Genomic DNA, 18,813 nt, shown 5'->3' with positions numbered 1-18,813 from the left:
GAGGACAGGACTTGGGGCAGGCAGGATCCCATGGGCCATGGGAAACTGGTCACTCTAGTCACTGTCAGCCTCTTTTTCTTTGAAAAAAATTATTTTATGTGCATTGACATGAGAGTTTCAGATCCCCTGGAACTGGAGTTACAGACAGTTGTGAGCTGCCACGTGGGTGCTGGGAATTGATTCTGGCTCCTCTGAAAGAGTAGCCAGTGCTCTTAACCACTGAGCCATCTCTCCAGTCTCTGTCAGCTTCTTTTTGACCCAATATGTCAATTAATGTTGCCTTTACTTTGTTTGTGTGGAGAGGACAGAAGGCTGGGAGATACTGCCCAAGGGTACCCGGATCAGAGGCCTATGTCTGAAGGGGATGAACTTTTGAAACATCCAGTACTTCTGTCAGAAGTCCTTGGGCAACAGTTCCTGGGTAACCCAAGAATGATAACTCTTCTCCTGTCAACCCCCCCCCCCCCCGTCTCCCCCAAAAATTGGTCCAGGACTTTGAAGGAAACAGGCAACCCCATCTATAAAACCAAGGTGGAGAATGTAGATTATATGCATAGTAACTTAGAACAAAAGAGATAGGATGGGTTAAGGAAGAATTTTTGCAGAAGGAACCAGGTAGAGCCCTCAGGGAAACAAGACAAGCTGGTCCAAGAAATGATAGCCATGAAATGAGAACTTGCTATCAGCATCGTGTTTAATGTGAGAGGTTCAGGAAGCAACCTACTCAAATGAGCTTGGGCCAGGACTTGAGTCCACTTGTCTCTACTTCCTCAAGACCCCCTGGTCAGGAATTCCTCTTATCTGGAATCAAATTGCAAAGTCAAGTCAGAAACATAAGACAAGCTGGGGATCTTGGCTTCACTGTGACTCACAGATAGTTCCATAAGGATGCTGGATATTTAGAAGAACACAAAACTAGGATGTGAGCCAGCTCCTGCAGCTCGGAAGGGTCAAGGCCATCCTGTTGCTATCTAGGTTATAGAAATCTGCTATTCTGGTTTTGGAAATAAGAACATGGAGAGGTTTAGGGAAAGAGCCCAGAGCTGTTCAGAACCAGTGATGAGAAGGAGCCAACACCAAGAAGTAGCACAGAAAGAAACCCAAGGCAGGATGTGCTGGTGAGCAATTCACCAGACCCTCTGCCCAGAGCATCTCCAGTGTGGACATCACTCAGGCAGGCCTGGGTTTCTGAACAGAGGTAACAAACCTAGGTATATCCAGAACCGATAGCCAGAGTAAGAGAAGATCCTGCCAAATGGTAGAGGGGATTGGCACAGGAATGGGGTGCTATTACAAGAAGAATGGGACATTGGGGAAGGGATTCAGGAGACAATGAGAGCTGTCTACCAGTAATTGATGGGTGTAGGGGAAAAAAGAAAGCGTCCTGGAGGTTCGGGGGCAGGGGGCAGGCAGCAGGGGCGCTCAAGGGTAGACCTCCAAGATAGCAGATTTTAGATTTTAGTTCATGCTAAGGACTTGATAAAAGAGGAGCTTTCAAAGAAGACAGGAAGGCCCACTGTGTACAAGGGACCCACACTCCAAAGCAGCACGAAGACCATGTTCTGACTTTCACACCCTTCATATCAGTTCTTCTCTACAGACACTTGAGAATTTTAGAAGACTATAAAGCAGAAACCAAAAGTCATCTCTCACTCAACTCCCTAGAAATAACAGGACACTCTTCAAGTACTTCTCTCTAGAGTACACACACACACACACACACACACACACACACACACACACACACCAGACTCCTGCTGTCTATGTATTTTATTTCAACTCATCATCACATTAGGATCTTTTTCTTAAACATTTAAAATGTATTTAAAACACATCATTGTATTTTGTTTAATTATTCTGGGTTTGAAATCTTTTTGCCCTGTTATAAACAGCATTGCCACAAACAGAAACCAGAAATCAAACACTGTCTTTGGCTGTTTGTGGGGAGTAGCACTCTAAAGGTGTGGACATGTAGGTCTACAGATTTATCCTGAGTTGCTTTCCAGCGACTGCTTGCATGATGGACGTCAAGTGTGTCTGATCATCCTCCTGCATGGGTACCAAGATCACTGCAAGACCTTCCTACAGAAGAGTGCTCTTCCATGCAAGATGAACATGCTGGTTAGATGCCTAAGTGTGATAAAGGAGGTACATGATTAACTCTTTTACACACACACACACACACACACACACACACACACACACACACACACACATACACACACACACAGGAGGAAAGAGAGAGGGGGAGAGAGAGAAGGGGGAGAGAGAAGGGGGAGAGAGGGGAGGGAGGGAGGGAGGGAGGGAGGGAGGAAGAGAGAGAGAGAGCACTAATTCTGCACTCTGTAAATATAATGAGATAGCCCAATTTCAGACGATCTCAGCATGAGTCTACCCCATGGAGGATGAGGCCAATGCCCTCATCCTGTAGTATAAAAAGACGCTTCTTTTTTTACTATTCTTTTGTTTTGAGAGAGAGAGAGTCTTACTATATACCCCATGCTGACCTTAAATTCCAGGTTCTCCTGCTTCAGTTTCCCAGGCCCTGGGTTTATAATCATGGACTACCATGTCCAGCTAGCAGGTGCTTTTTGAGACTTGGGTCCCAGGTCCCATCAAGGCTGCACATGGCACCTTTATACGTCAACCAAGGAATGGGCTCAGTGATTTTCAAGGCCCCTTTTAGGTCTCACAAAGCAGTTTCACCATCTTTATTTACCACCTAGGTACTTGGTGAGGGGAAGGGAAACAGAGGAAGACGGGCAATCGCTGTTCTAGGGACAAACTGTAATAAAGGTAAGCACCTCTAGGAGCCAAAGCAAGACAAGCAGCTGACAGTCCCTGCAGGCCTCTGCCCAGGAGACCCTTAGCTTCGCAAATCCCAGGTCAGGCGGACTCTAGGCACGGTGTGGGTGGGGCAGGAGATCACTTTCCCCTCTCTGGTTTCCCTGTGTGCTAAGAGTCCAGCTCCCAGCTTTCTTTGTAACATGAGCTGGAAACTGGGAGCAGCCTATCCAAGGAGTTAATTACGAGTGCTTCTCCTGGCCTCCCATCTCCAAACCCCTTTCCCTTCCCCAGCTGGCCACTCATCCGGCTGTGGGCAACTGTTGATCACCTGTCCCCAGGACAGAAGGACAAAGGGCTGCCAGGACCCTCCCCAACTCCTGACTTGGGGAAAGCTGAGCACCAGGCTTCGCAACCCCATTAATCCTCCTGGTGTTCTTAATTTTCAGTGGCCTCACGCTGGGTCTCCAGACTCTCATTAAACGCAGAAGCAGATTATGGTGGGTCCCACGGAAGATACATTTCTCTTCCTCTCATGTTTATACCGCTTTCACTGCTGTTATTTAACAACTACTGCACACCAATCCCACCCAAGGTGGCTCTGGAAAAGGGTTTAGGAAACAAATGTCCGCGGGGCAGAGCTGGGCGGTTGATGTGTGCACCGGCAGCTCCCCCAAGGCACCTCTCCTCACATTCTCCAGGATCAGCCACCTTCCCACCCCTAGTCCTGAAATATCACAGAGGGACCCAAAGCTTACATCAGCCGTCTAGAACCTTGTACCCTGCCATGCAATAAATGGCTTTTAAAATTAACTATAACATGCGTGTTAAAAAAAAATAATAAGAGCATAAAAATAAAGTAAGAAGTCCTGTGATTCTTTTGGCTCTGTTTTCGTCAGATCATTTTTAGAAGAAGCCGTTTAGGAAATCAGACATTCCGAAAAGCGTTGTGTTTCCTCCCAGAGCCGTTGCCCCTTCCTTGGAGGTAAGCACTGCCCTGAGTGCAGTGTTTATTGTGTTTATTGTCCCGTGCATGTCGGGATGCTGTTGCTGCACATGTGTATACCCAGAAACACTACAGAGGACTGCCATGCGCGTTTTCAAACTTTATACAAAGGGCACCGTACTGCTTTCATCCTTCTGCAATTTGCCACCACCATGCCCTCCCCCATTTACCACCCTCCCCGAAAACATGTCCAGGCTGGTTTGTAAAGTTCTGGCACATGTGTTTCCCCTGTAGCCTAGTACTTCACTGTGCATACTAAGCAGACTTCATTTGCCCACACTGGTTTCTAGTATCTTTGCTATCATCAGCATGAATGTGGCCGCTATGTCCCTCTCCTCTCTTTGTGCCCATCGTGTGAGGATTTCTTAATATACACATTGGAGTGTTTCTATCCATTTGTCTGTTTCCCTGTTGGCGGGCACCAGCCTTCACCACATCCCCAGTACCCAGTGTGACTTGATAGAGTTTATTGAGCTGCATGGAGCAGGAAGATATTGAAGGGTTTCGCCTGTTCTGTCCTTCACTTGCAGATGAGGAAAGTAACATGCAGAGAGAGGCCATGCCATTGTTTAGAGATGAAGGAAACAGGAACTAGAACCTTCTGCATACTTCTTGCTTGCTTGGAGGTATACCAATATACTCCGAGATAGCGCATGTGACTGTAAGAAGAAACTATGCGAAGGAGAAAGGGATGAGGAAGATAAACGTGAAGAGGTCATGCCTGAATACCTGGCCTCTAGTGTGAGTTCTCAATCTAGTCCCAGCCTCACCCCACAGACCCCAACCTGCGCATGCTCAGACTAAGGCTTGAGAGCTGGACATCTGGCTCTTAGACTGAGGCCCAATGGCATCCTGGGGACTAGAGTCCAGACCTGAGGCCTGTTTCCTGAAGTCCTCTGTTCACCTCCTGCATATGGTCCAGCCCTGCAGAGGACCTTGGAGCCTAGTACCAGGTAGCCCCAAAGGAATGTCTTGTGAGATGAGATGCCCTCAGAAGCATAGGTCCCAGGAGGACAAAGTGGGTGCACTAGTGTGTGCCCTGCCCCCTCCCTTCCTTTAAATATTCAGAATTAGTCTGGATAAAGCAGTTCTTACAAGAACCATCACACAGCAAGGGCTGTATGCTTTATCCTATCTCCAAATCCCACACAACCCCTAACCGCCTCCTTTCCCACCCTGCCGCTACTCCCTGGCATCATGGAAGGCATCTCCCTGAGTCTCAGTCATCCTTCTAAAAAATAAAAAAATATCAAATGAGGTCAGACAGCTTAAAAGGGCCTTGAGAAGGTGAACTCAGTCAGTAGAAAGAAAGCTGTCGTGTGACTGTTTTCCTTAGTTAGTTGTGGTCTGCAGGCTGCCCAAGCACATCTTCATAAATCATGGGCTCCCAGCATAAGGAAACAGATGAGATGTTCTGGGAAACATGAGGTCCCATCTAAGCCTGTAGGGGTCTCGCTCCAGCACAGAAGAGGCCCCTCTCAGGAAACCAGACAGGGACAGTAGTTGTCAGGTCTGTGTGTGCTTACCTGCAAATAAAGGGACTGGCTTCTGCGCTCTGCAAACTCAGGGTGGGAATCAAATTCAATGCATACCGAAGTACGGTGTAGGCTCTAAGAGCACAATAAGACCTAGCTTATTACCAAAGGCTAAGTGTCTTGAGACCAAATGTTTCAGACTTGTATACGTACAGTGAGGTGTCTCCAGGATGAGAACCAAGGCTAACTACTAAAATCACTTCCGTTTCAAGCACACCTTGTGTCCACAACCTGAAGATAATCTCACATAGTGTTTTCTAGTGTGACTGTCTTTTGTTGAGACCCATAAAGGAGACCAGGTGCGGAATTTTCTACTTGTGACATCCAAGTTGGTTGTCGTTTAGCAATTTCCTCAGAACTGAAGCATTCCTTCTTTAGATTCAGGAAACGGAGGGAAGTTCATGAAACCCATGAGGTTCAGGAAGTTCAGAGAGCAAAAAGACTTGGAAGGCCCCTCCTGGAAATTACCCAGGCAGTGAAGAGCTGCTCTGGAGAGGAGGCTCTGCAGTGAAGCAGCCTGGGAGCGGCCTGGAAGCTCCAGGGATACAACTCTTTAGAGTCATCGCCCATGCTGGGGTAGCTTTTGGGTGACACAGCTTGGCTCTGAGTCACCTGCACTTTTGTACATAACCCCATAAACTCATCGACGCACTAGACTTGGGTGGACTCTTCCCTTTGGTCCTGTCACTGATGGAGTGATGGACGTTTGTTCATGAAAAAGTCAGACAACATTGCTGCTCGAAACACTTCAGATTTGGGGATTATTTCAGAGTTCTAGTTTTTGGATTAGGAACGCTATGGATTATGGAACCAAGAAGGGGACTAGACCATGATGGAAGTGTGGAATGTGGGAGAAAGATTGATCCATGTTCCACCTCCCCAAGGTTGCCTAGCAATAATCTCTGGGAAACTCAAAGGCAGACATGGACTCCAGTGCCTCAGGCTGAGGACCATCTCCCTTTTCTTGGAAATACCATTGAATATTCCCTACCCGACTCCAAATCTTCAATGGCTCTCCATTGTCCTTTAATTACACATGGCTCAGCAGCATCAATCACTCCCACCACTGCTCACTCCTGAGCTCCAGTCAATCCAGACTGTTCCCTAAGCATGGGCCATGCTTTAGGGATCCCCAAGAATTTACTTCTGTGGTCTCTTTTACCTGGAGCCCAACTGTGATGGTGTGTGTGTGTGTGTGTGTGTGTGTGTGTGTGTGTGTGTGTGTGTGTGTGTGTGTGTGGTGTCTGTCTGTCTGTGTCTGGGTATCAGCCTATCCTGTGGATGTATTTGCAGGACTCTTGGGAAAGGCACCTTATCTAAGCATTAGAGATGTCTCCCTACCCCTGGACCAGAGAAACTGATGTCGCTTACACCTTCATCACACACTGCCTTGGGTTGGGGACACCAATGTCCTGAGCTCATCTTGTCTGTCAGACATTGAGACCCTCAAAAACAGAAGTAGTGCTCCCTGCTCATGCTCATTCCTCTGCCCACCATTCCATGCCTCAAAGGCCCCATTAAATAAGGAACCAAAGCTACCCAGAAAATTTAGAACATTTAAAAATGAAGAGGGGATGGGAACTGCCCTCCTTGTTTTGAGAAGAGGCAAGACCTAATCCTCCCAGCCCCTAGCTTGTGAGGTGTACGCCAAGAGGGATGCTCCAAGATGCCGTTTGCCATGAGAGGAAACCACGGTGTCTCCCTCAGGTCTCTGCTCTGGGAACTGCTCAAGTTCCAGGCAGGTGACAAAGTATAAAGCAATGTGTGTGTGAATGCTCACACATACATATTCAGCATGAACAAATTATATTGTGCATACTATTTATATATGTGCTTACATATCTATTTTGAGTTTCTTGGGTGTGTGGGAAGAGGAATTCCCCCACCCCAATCCCTTGGGGTCCTCAAGCAAAGACCCCTGGGAATCACTGTCTGCATAACACAGCATCTTGTACACAGGAAGTGCTCAAAAAACATTTGCTAGCTTAAATAATGAACTAAAAATTCAGTCAGCTGGGGTTGCTTATGCCAGCATATGGGAAGGAACTGACTCAGTGTATGGTGCCACACGGCTACAGCCTGCTATGTCCAGTCACATCTCCAGGGAGGCCTCTACAACCAGCTTCCTGAGAAGATGCCTTCTAGTGGGATGCTCTGGAACATTCTAGATTCTAGAGTGATAGTTCTCAACCTTCCTAATGCTGTGACACTTTAATACAGCTCCACATGTTGGGGTGACCCCCAGCCACAAAATTATTACATTGCTACTCCATAACTGTAGTTTTGCTACTATTATGGATTGTAATATAAATATTGTTAAAGACGGGGGTTTGCCAAAAGGGTTGAGACCCTGTCTAGAGGCAAGCTTTTTCCTATTCTGTATCTTACTCAGGGAGACTTTAGCCATGTGCTTTCAGGAGGAAAACATTTGCTTCACAAAGTCTCAGACAGCCAAAAAGACTGCTGGGAAAGTCAATTCACTCTGTATCGAGTTGGCACCGAAATACCAAGGCAGAAGCTGAACTCACAGACCCAGAGCCCATGCCTGCTCCACCACCATCCTCATGGACCTCATTTTACCCGTTTCAGCCTCCTCAGCTGTTTTCTCGGCTCACTCCAACTCTGACAGATTCTATGCCGCTGAAGGCATGGGTATGAGACAATACTCTCAGCCCCAAGCCTCTGTAACCCTGCAGTTCATGAAGGGGAGGAGCCTCAGACAGGAGAGAAACATATCTCTAGCTTAGAGGCCTTGGTCAAAGCATTGTACCCCTCCTCTTCTCGAGTGCACAGCAGTCCGCCTAAAGGCAGGTAATAGGGTTTGAATACAAACCCTCCCGGGTTTGAACTCCTAGCCCCCAGCTGGTGGTGCTGTTGAGGGAGGATGTGCACTTTCCAGAGGTAGACCCTAGCTGGAGGACGTGGATCACAGGGATGGGGTGCGTGGATGGGATTGTACGGACAGGGGTGGGGTGGGGTCTGCCTCGCTTTCTGTCTTCTCTCTGTTTTCTGCTCTCTGAAGATGTGAGCAAGCAGCCTCCTGCTCCCGTCGCTGCCACTGCCTGGATCCACTCCTGCCAACATGCTTCCCCCTCCCTCATGCTCTCTACCTTCATACTGAGAACCCAAACAACCCCCCCTCCTAAGCTGCTTTCCGCAGGTTACAGCAATGAGAAGGGTAACTAATGCAGAGGAGGCTTGCAGACAGAGTTTTGTGGGTCCCAGTGCCCAGTCGGATGCCCGGTGGCCACCAGCACAGGAGCACATGCCAGGGAGCTCTGCCACACCATCGGGCTGTCTCAGCACCCTTTTGCTTGTAGCCCTGAAGGCCACATGAGCCCCTGTAAATAGGTCTTTGTCCACCTGTTCTCACTCTATGTTCACACTTCTGTGTTCATTCTTCACGATCCAACAGATTTGTTGAACAGGCAGAGAAAATGAAGCCTGGGGTAGAGGAGCGGCGGGACTGTGAGGCCTGCCCAAGGGTGTGCCACCAGGAGGTGCTCCACTGGGCTCTGGTTTTGAAGCCTTCACCCCAGGAGCTCCTGAGGTTTCGCCTAAGCACTTGCCCAAACTCCCTGGGACTCCAGCTGTGGTCCAAGGGCTTGGGACATGTCTGCCTAGCAGTGGGAGGAGTCAACATTCTGCATACAAAATGTCTATATGTAGAGAACAGTTCTGCACACAAAAAAAGGTCATAAATATGGAAAATGGATTTCCCCTACACAGAAAAAAGGTAGGTGATTTCTCATCCTCAAAACAGAAGACTGTGCTAAGCGTGGTGATGCACGCCTTTAACTCTAACACTTGGGAGTCAGAGGGAGGCGGATCTCTGTGAGTTTGAGGCCAGCCTTGTCTACAGAGCTCCAGGCCACCCAGAGCCATACAAAGAAACCCTGTCTCGAAAAACAAACAAACAAACAAACAAACAAACAAAACCTGGTGACTTTGAAGCTCCTACAAGGCTAAAGGGCTTGCCCAGCCATGTATAGAAAGTGAGGACCAAGGCCAGAGTCAGACCCTAGTCCCTGAACCCTAACGGTACATTCTTTGTCATATAGCTTCATCCCATCAGAGACTCCAAACAAGCCCTGCTGATGCACAGGAGCAGTGACATCATCCTAGCCATGGTAGAGACAGGCAGCACTATGCGCTTTCTCTTGAACCCGCTCCTTTTCCTGCCCAGACCAGAGAGCCAGCCACGGCCCTGGCTAAACCTTCTTCTACTTCTCAGACAAAATTTTCTAAGTGCCTACTGTGTGCTGATACACAATCTCACAGATGCTGACCCCCCACCCTCAGCCCAGCCCGCCCATCCTCAGCACTTACAACCTAGGCACCCTCTCCACGTGGCTGTGGCTGTGGCTGTGGCCACGGCCGTGGCTCTCACTATGGCAGAGACAGCTTATGGATATGCCACAGAGTTCAAAATCACAGGCTTGGCAGGAAGTGGCATCTATACATAGCTCCGCCATTCTGCAAGCACCGTTGGCTCCTTCTGAATAAACGCTACCCTATATTAAATGCCAGGATTCGGCAAGCAACGCTGCCTGTTTGCAATGCGATTGAGAACTGAAGGTAAGATTGATTCTGATGTGAGCACTAGCAAAGCAAATGGGTTTTTGAAAACCCTATAATTTCCCCGCAACCCTTGACTTCACTAAACACACATTTTTAGACTGCAGCACAGTTAGGTAGGCATTAAACAAAAATGAGGTGGTCTAATGATGATTTATGTATAGGATAACCTTCTATAAAGAATTCTGCTCTGATTTCAGGGTAACTTACAGAGGTGCCAACTTAACCAAACAATGCTGCTCGTTCTGTGTCCACTGTCGCAGCATGATCCCGGGGCAGGGCGTTTGCCTACAACTGCCTTAAATCTGCTGAAATTCACCCAGTGGGTGCTCTGGAAATGCAGCGCCTGCCATGAACTAAGTGGAAAAGCAAAACACGACACATGCACACACCGCCAGAGGCACCTGTGAACACAGACATTTCTGCTTGACTGGGGAGCGAGGCTGATGGCTCTGGAACCAACCAACTGGCGAATGACTACAGAACAGGCTGCCTGCTGGGACATTGGAAGGAATCCCGGGGAGCCAGACAGGCGCTGAGCCTCCAGAGCTCCTGGGATAAAAGCTGCAAAACCAAAGTCCAGGTGAGCTCCTCCTGGCGGCCTGACTTTGGGAAGGCCTCACAGTCCCACCCCAAGCTTTGGTTCACCGTGCCACGAGTGCCTTGAATCTGAGTGTCACACAGATGCGCTTGAGAGGAATCAAGGATAGGATACCGGCGAACAGGCTTGGTTTCTGCACCGAGAGCAGTGCAGAAAAAAAGGCAGCGCCCAACACAGATGGTGAGGGAGCCTGAGACAGAAGTCCTACTGTGCTGGTTGAAGAGACCCTATCTGCGGTCTGGGGCAGGGGGCTGACCTCCATGTGTCTCAGACCCTTGACATTGGAATGTGGGTAGTAAGAGAACCTGCTAGGTAGAATGCATGTGGAGAGGAAATGACAAGATCCGGGAAGAGTGCATATTATAGGAGAGTGTGAATGCTGGTCACTGTCCATCTACTTCCTCCTATCCATTGTTATTATTATGGTCATCCTTCATTGTGGGCCACTGGACCAGGGAGAGGGTGCCTTCGTGGCTCCTGCTCACTTCTCTTTTATCTCTGATTTGCAAAGTGTGTTGAATTTAAGGGCTTTCTTTTGTTTTTGTTTTTGAGACAGCATCTCATGCAGCCAAGGCTGGTCTTAAACTCCCGATCCTTCCCTCTCCACCTCTCAAATGCTGTGGAATGTGTCCTCATGCCTGGTGTTTGACAAAACCGTTTAAGGACTTCAGGAGACAGGACATCCTCTCTGCACTTGAGCAAAGAAGCGAGGACTGCTTGAGTCCAGTGTTCCCTTCTTCACCAAAGCACAGAGAAACAGAAGGGGTCAGCCGTCTTTCCTCTAGGTAGCTGCCTTCACGAAGGAAACAATGATTGCTGGCAACCCCTAGACAACCCTAGAGTCACTGTCACGAGGACAGAGCTTGGGGTCCAGGAACAAGAGTTTCAGGTTTTGCTTGGTGGAAGCTGTGTGCTCTGGAGCAAATGGCCGGGTCTCTCTGGTAACATTTTCTTGAAATCTGCAAATCATGAACTCACCAGGAGAATGAAACGAGATGACCTGTAAATAACTGGCCCAGGACCCTGCAGACATGTAGTTTGATATGCATTCATTTTCTTCCCTTTGATTTCTCCTCTCACCGCACAAGTCCCTCAACCTAGCTATGCATCCTCATAAGCAAAGCGGGCACAATAACAATCGTGGAGTAAACAGCGTGTTGAGAGGGAGCACTTATCCCTGAGCTAGGGCCTGAGCACACAGAGCGGACAGGGCCAGAGAAGAGCTGATGTTCACTGTGCCTCACCCCTTCAATGTTCCCAGGTTTGCATCACGTGACTGCCAAGCGCGAGCCAGTCAGAGACGCACAACCTCACATATATCCAGGCATCCGGTTTTCCTCACGCTGACCAGATATGATCATAGACTATCTAAGTTAAAAAAAAAAAAACAAAAACCAAACCAAAACAGGATCTTGGTCATCTGTCCGTGTCTTTGTAACTTTCTCAAGATTGACAGACTCTCCTCTGGGCACATCCGGCTGAGGCCACCCATTTGCTGTGCAGCCTTAGGAGGACTGTCACCTACCCCTCCGAGGGTCAGTGCAATGGCAGATCCCCATCCCCATTGCTGACCACCTCCCCTGAGCATCAGAGCAAAGGGGCTGGGTGAAGACACGTCCTAGAGGGTACCACACCCCTGTAGGAGGGGTGACACAGGTTCTAGAACACCATTAATGACCCAAGACAGGAACTGCTAAAGCTAGGAGAGGATGTGGAAGAGCCTCCCTGGGAAGAGGCCAGTCAAGGTGATGATCAAATCTGGTCTTGGCAGTAATCAGAACAGAGTGGTATTTGAAAATGCTTTGGAGGATGGGTAGAGTTTAAACAAAGAAAGAGGGAAGCTCGTATAAGTGAATAAGTAAAATCCCCCATGAGTGATTAAAACTGTGTGCCCTAAACATGTGCAGCCAAGAAACTGGCCTGAGGCGGAGGTCTAGGCCTGAGTCTCACACCAGTCACCGAGAAGGCTCAACTCTGTGACCCAGGGGCCTTTCCAACCCTGACGGTCTGTAATCCCAGAAGCTCACTTGTAGCCTATTTGTGGCCACTTAAAGGTTTCCGGGGACCACCATCCCTTTCATGTTTGTGCCCAACCTCACCCCGCCTTCTAACTTAGAGCAGACACACAGGATTGGAGAAGCCTTAAAGTCAGCATGTATGAAATGTAATTCATAAAGCAAATCTGCATTCCAGAGCCAAAGCCAGCTTACATGTGTTTACGGCATTGGAATCGTCCATCCCTAGGCATCAGAGCTGAGGCAGGCGGGCAGTGTTCAGGTCCTGGGTCAGGGCTCAGTTCTCTATGTCTTCTACTAGAACCAAGAGCTGGTGTCCCCTACAGACTTCATGTAAGAATGGTTATCCTGTCCACTGGTCTCCAAGTCAGAAATCTGCTCTCTGCCAGAAAGGCCAGAGCCTCTCCCTGCACACACAGCCAGATGCTCTGTCCCCAGGCAAGTGCAGGAGCCAGGGACAACCTCTCCCTTCTGGGTTGAAGTCCAAGGACAGAATAGATGACTTCTCTTGGGGAACCAGCTCTAGAGAGTCAGCAGGAAGCAAAATAAGCCAGAAGACTGCCCCCCAATCCAGGCCACAGTCCAATCAGCCATGTGGCCATGAGGAAGATGGTTAACTTCCCTGGGCCTCTATATCGTCATTTATAAATGGGGGGTGATCTGTCTTAAAAGGTGACTGTGAGGATTAGAGAGAGAATACGTGGAATTCCTAACCCAAAAAGAGGGCACCATACATGATAGGCATTACCCTTAATCTTGTTATCTTTATCACTCTGTTGTAATGTTATGCTGGTCTCGGGGATAAAACAATGGGAAAAGAATATCACACATCCTCTTGTGCAGACAGAAATAATGGGAACGGAGCCAAAGGAGCTGTAATATCTGCTGCATGCTTGTGGTATAGGCCTATGGAAGGGAACACATGGGCACCAAGTTCTAGGAGAAAGGAGGAGCAGGGTCTTGATAGGAAGAGGGCATGAGTAGATAAGTTAGGCCAGGAAAACAGCAGAGACAAAAGGGAGAGAGGTGTGGAAGTCCATGGAAAACCTTGGGACCCTCTAGTCTGAGGACAGTCACTAGAAGGGTTCAGAAATCTGGTAAGGGGACTAGACTGCCCTGTGGGCAAAGGTGGGTACCAGGGCAAGACACTGTCTGATGAGAACCCTTGAGGCAAGAGTCTTTTCAGAGAGATCCCCTCCCCAGTAGATCCCCTTTGTCCCTGCTTATCCCCTCCCCCAAGATGCAGAGTCCCTGATGCACCCCCACGCTGGACCAAGGCCCAGTGACAGCCTAGCATCCAAGAGCCCCAATCCACACTAACAAGGCAGCTCAGCCAGGCTCATCTTCCAGGGCAGCAGGGGATACATCTGGCTGGCATCTGAGCTGTGTCCAAAACTCCCCACTGGGGCTAAGAAAGCCAGTCAGGATGCTGGGGAAGAGCATGCTGGGAAACTCCCACAAGGAGCCTGCATCGATATAATCAGGTCTGGTGGAAATTAAAAGCTATTAGGAACAGGGCCGGATTTATCTTTATATCCAATAACATGCATTGTAATGGTGATCATGCAGATGCGAAATTAAACCACATCTTGGCTTCACTGAAGGCCTTAATTCTGATTTATGTTTGTACACCGCCCTTAGTCCACTTATACCCATCCTGCCCACTCTGAAGAGATGGTTTCACCCCCTCTTCCTACACAAACACACTCTCTCTCTCTCTCTCTCTCTCTCTCTCTCTCTCTCTCTCTCTCTCTCTCTCTCTCTCACACACACACACACACACACACACACACACACACACACACACACACACACACACACACACCACACCACACCACACGATAGGTACTCTAGGAGGGATGTTGGGGTAGGAGTCTGGCAGGTCCAAGACTTGACTCACACTTTCAGGAGGCCAGACTGAAGCCCAGCAAGCAGCTGAAGGCAGGAGAGGTTGGGGAGGCAAGTGGAGACAGAAGCAATGGCTGAGGTGTCTTTCTAGCTTCTCCCCGCTCTGAGAAATCATAACAAAAAGCTGGATAGGGCTTTGGTAGCCAGCTCCAAGACAGCATGGCTAGCCAGGAGGGGCAGCCTGTGAGCACATACTCAACTCCCAGAGCTTGTTTAAATACCAGACTCCGCCAGAAAGAGGCACAGGAGGCCTTGCTCTCATTCTGTGGCCAACAGGCCCTTCCTCCCCTGCAGGGTACATGCTTTTCCCAAGGAGGCTGCTTTCTGAGACCTTGACTGGTCCACCCCAGCATCCTGGTTTTCCTTTGGCTTTCCAGCACCTGCTCCTTCTGGCCCTGAAGTGTCGAACATTAGAGACTAGCCCCATGGACGCAGAGATCAAAGTTAACCCAGGTCCCCTGCTCCAGATGCTGAAACTGTTGCACTCCTCCTCTGCTTTCGGACCAGATTATCGCCTTCTCCATGGTAAGAAGCAGCATCCTGCTACTACAAAACACCTACCTAAATGTGTGGACTGTGTACACATTGGGCACATGTGAACATTTTAAGTATAAAATAGGGCTTGTGTGGCATGTGTCCCCAATCTTTGGTCCTCACCTACAGAGACCAGATGCAGCCAAGCCCCACCATTTCCAGTTCCCCTGGGTTTCCCCAGGGGGCATATTAGTTAGACTCAGTGTATTGGGAAGACTGTCTCTGGGTCTAACAAATAGCTAGAGAAGGATCTAGAATGATTATGGCTGGGGCTAGAAGGCTAGGCAGGAGAGGAAAATTCTCCAAGACCAAAGGAAAGAAAGGCGGTCTACCAAAGTTTAACACAGTCCTGCAGATTAGCATCAAGGCCACTTCTTTGGTAATTATGCCCTTTGGGGCTACCAGCCTGGTCCTGACATCAAAGACAGCCAGCTCTGAAGCTCCAACTACAAGGGGTGCCTGGGGGAGCTTGCCGCCTCCAGCTCCTGGGCACATAAACTAGTGAACCTTCCCTCCCCACCTGCTCTGCTCTGGCTACCCAGTACACACCAGCTTGTCCTCATGTCCCCATTTGTCCAGATTGCCTCCCAGAATCTCTCAGAATTCTCAAGCAACCATTCCTTCCTCACTGGGCACTGAGTGTGCCCTCGCTGTAGTGAGTTCAGAGGGCAATGTGTTAGGAGTCGAGGATGTATGTATAAAAACAACACTGTTCTCATTCCTAGGAGACCCACTCTGGGAATGAGATACAAGGTCAGCTGCACTGTAGAAATACGCACACCACACCAGGAACCTCTGGAAATAATGACGGACACTGGCTTCCATCTAAACAATGGCAGCTACAACCCAGCACATCCTCAGAATGTCAGGCAACATTCTGAACATTGCATATTTGTATTTCAACCCTATAAACCCATTCTACAGTTGTAGGAAGTGAAGCCCCATGAATGGAGACAACTCACCCAGCTATTAAGCAATGGGGTGAGCTTCCATCCCAGGCAGTCTGGCCCCAGATTCTAGGTTCATAATCACTACCTACATTTGGTTCCACCAAACCATCCCTTTAAAAACCAACATAGCGTATGTTCCCCCAAAGGTCTCACTTCCTATAGCACACATTTAAAGTTCCATGGTACTCAGAGAAACTGGGCACATTTGTGTGCACGCAGGGGAAGCACAAGGTTGGGGAAAATCCTGCTTCGGTTTGTGCCTCATCTGAGTACTCGGCATGTGATCTGGAAGAAATTGAGTTCCTTCTTTGAGCCTAGGTTTTTTCTTCTGTAAGTGGAAAGGGGAAAACACTCTTCTGGGCTTTCTGTGAGGCTAAAATATGATGTATGAAGGTGTCTTAGCTCAGTGCCAGGAAAATAGCAAGTACTCAAAAAGTTTTAATAACATAATTATTATTTTAATGGACATAATGTTTCATCCATAAACCCAAGTGTATAAGAAATACTACATTTCCTTAAGGTCTTTAAATGTCTAAAACCTGACTTTGCTAGAAATACAGGAACCCCAGTATCCATCATTTCTGAGGCTTCCACAGGGATGTGCCAGCATCCATCAGCCTGTGCTCCCCACTTGAATAATGCTTTTTAGATATTTGGCTGTGTTTGCCATGTCTCATTTGGGACCTGAGTCCCAGCCTTGTAGGGCTCCCCCAGATACTCCTAGGAGGTCCAAGTACTTTTTCTATAGGTGCTCACAGTACCATTTGCAGGCCTGGATTCCTTATCTCTCTTTTCTCTCTCTCTCTCTCTCTCTCTCTCTCTCTCTCTCTCTCTCTCTCTCTCTCTCTCTCTCTCTCTCTCTCTCTCAGGGGCTCTTCTTCTAGACAGCTCCATTAACTTATAGTTTCACAAAAAGGGGAGAAGGCATCTGTAGGTAGTGTTGAGTCCGCCTTGCTATCACCAGGCTGCTAACCTGTCTGGTACTGAGAGATCTTTTGGCCTGGCCATCTGTTTGGAACTGAGAGAGGGGAAGTAGTGAGAACAAGGCACATGTTCTTTTTCTTTTTTTAAAGCACCTGCCATGCTAGCTACAAATGTGTGAGCGTAGGGCCCACCTGGCTGTACCCTAGAACCATCCAAAGAGCACTGGTCAGTGCTGAGACCCAGGCCAGCTCCTGGATGATTTGGATTCAGCCAACCCGAACACTGCTCTTTCAAAGGTGTTGCTCACATCTCAGGATGCAGGGAGCTTAGCAAGATGAAGAATCCTGCTCTATAACAGGTTCCTATCAAGGCTTGTCATCCTCAACTAACTCTGAAGATCATGGGTCATTTCAGACAACTGGCTGGGAACCTTGGTGCCAACAGGCTGCTTGAAGAGCACTGGTCAGGATGCTCCACTTTACAGGAAGACCAGAGTTCTTCCTGTAAAGACAACCCTTCAAAGAAGAAGAGAAATGGAGCTCATGTGGTGTAGGGGTAAAAGGGGTCAGGGTGGGGTGGGGTTTTTTTGTTTGTTTTGTTTTGGTTTTTTTGGAGCCTTGAAAGTTGAATAAAGATTTAAGAGGTCCTTTTGTGAGTTTCCAAGACCTGTTTACTGTTGGAGGGAAAATCCTTCCCAGGTGAAAATGAACCAATGAGGGGTTTCCAAGACTAACTACAACACAGTATTGCTATATTTCCGATGTCAGTCACTGAGGAGTCTTAGGACATTCCAGCCAACTCACAGGAGTCCTGTGTGCACACTTAGACCCGGTTCCCCAAATATCCAGCCTCATTACCCTAGTTACACACAGAGTACAAAATGTACCCTGTCTCTCCTACCACCCTTCACGGGTGACATTGTTGAAGGCTCTCATAAGTCAGGGCAAGTTCAAGGGGAGCCCCATCTGTGGGACCACTGTAGATAGCACAGGCTGAGCTCAGCACATGGACTTTACCATCCCCCACAGAGATGATCAGATGGACACCAAAGACGCTCATTTGCCAAAACTCCATAGCGCAGTAACACATCAGCCCCTAAAGCCATCGTCACGATCTTGTTCAGTTCATAGACCAGTTCAGGCACCATCCACCACCTGGGCAGCTCTGCCAGCCACCACCCATAATTCCTTACCTGGAGTGATGGAGACTGTGTCTTTCTCCCAGGACACGACACTAACATATTCCTGCACTGAAGAGGGGATGAGGCACTTAAAGACGGCCACGTTGCCACGCATTGACCTTTGATCCTCCACCCGGACGGTGTAGGGTTCCCTGAAAACTGTGGGAGATTGAAAGAGGAGTGTCACAAGGTCATGGTGGTGGGGAAAGGGGGCAGCAAGTGGGTTCAGCACGCTCACCATCATTTGCCAAAATAAAACCCAGATTATATGAGCTAACGAGGAAGCGGGGGCTATTCCAATGCATTCTGGGAAATGTAGTTCAGATACTGAGCACTTCGTGGGATTGGTGGCACCCACTGGGCAGTAGAAGAGAATCACTGAAACAGGGGTTGCCTCAGACACAGAAACAGTCCCCATATCCCTACTACCCTCCAGCCTCTTGTTGCTTCTGTCCTAGTCCAACTTTGGTCCTGATTTTAGGACCACTTTGTCCCCCTAGAGTCCACTCCTGCCTGCTCCCAGCCTTGTGCTCATCTTTCACATGGTGTCACCTACAGCCACTCATGTGTCACATCCTGCAGGTGGGCTGACCCTACCTTAAGGGTTGGATGAAGAGCTCTGCCTACCCTCTGTCTTCCTCAGCTTGGCCTTGGCCAGGGGCTCACTTCTTCCTTCCATGCCCTCCTCTGACAAGCAGAGCTTGACAGTCCAGAGCCCCCACTGCCTACGGACCTTGTCCCCAGCAGACACCTGGGCAACATGCCCTTCTCCTCTCCTTGCCACGGTTGCCAGGGTGA

General features: G+C 48.8%; 1 protein-coding gene across 2 annotated transcripts in view; it reads right to left on the bottom strand.

Annotated features, from left to right (window-relative positions):
• The window catches only part of Dscaml1 (DS cell adhesion molecule like 1), a 333,602-nt gene that overhangs the window by 295,749 nt on the left and 19,040 nt on the right, over window positions 1-18,813 (bottom strand). For both annotated transcript variants that reach the window (XM_076576167.1, XM_076576169.1), the window contains one exon: window positions 18,028-18,174. In XM_076576167.1, the coding sequence (XP_076432282.1) occupies window positions 18,028-18,174 (147 nt within the window). The remainder of the gene's footprint in view (window positions 1-18,027; window positions 18,175-18,813) is intronic.

This window comes from Peromyscus maniculatus, chromosome 7 (genome assembly GCF_049852395.1).
Source record: "Peromyscus maniculatus bairdii isolate BWxNUB_F1_BW_parent chromosome 7, HU_Pman_BW_mat_3.1, whole genome shotgun sequence".
Classification (NCBI taxonomy): Eukaryota; Metazoa; Chordata; class Mammalia; order Rodentia; family Cricetidae; genus Peromyscus; species Peromyscus maniculatus.
Note: the sequence above shows the minus strand (reverse complement) of the source record. Positions and strands in the feature narration are given on the sequence as shown.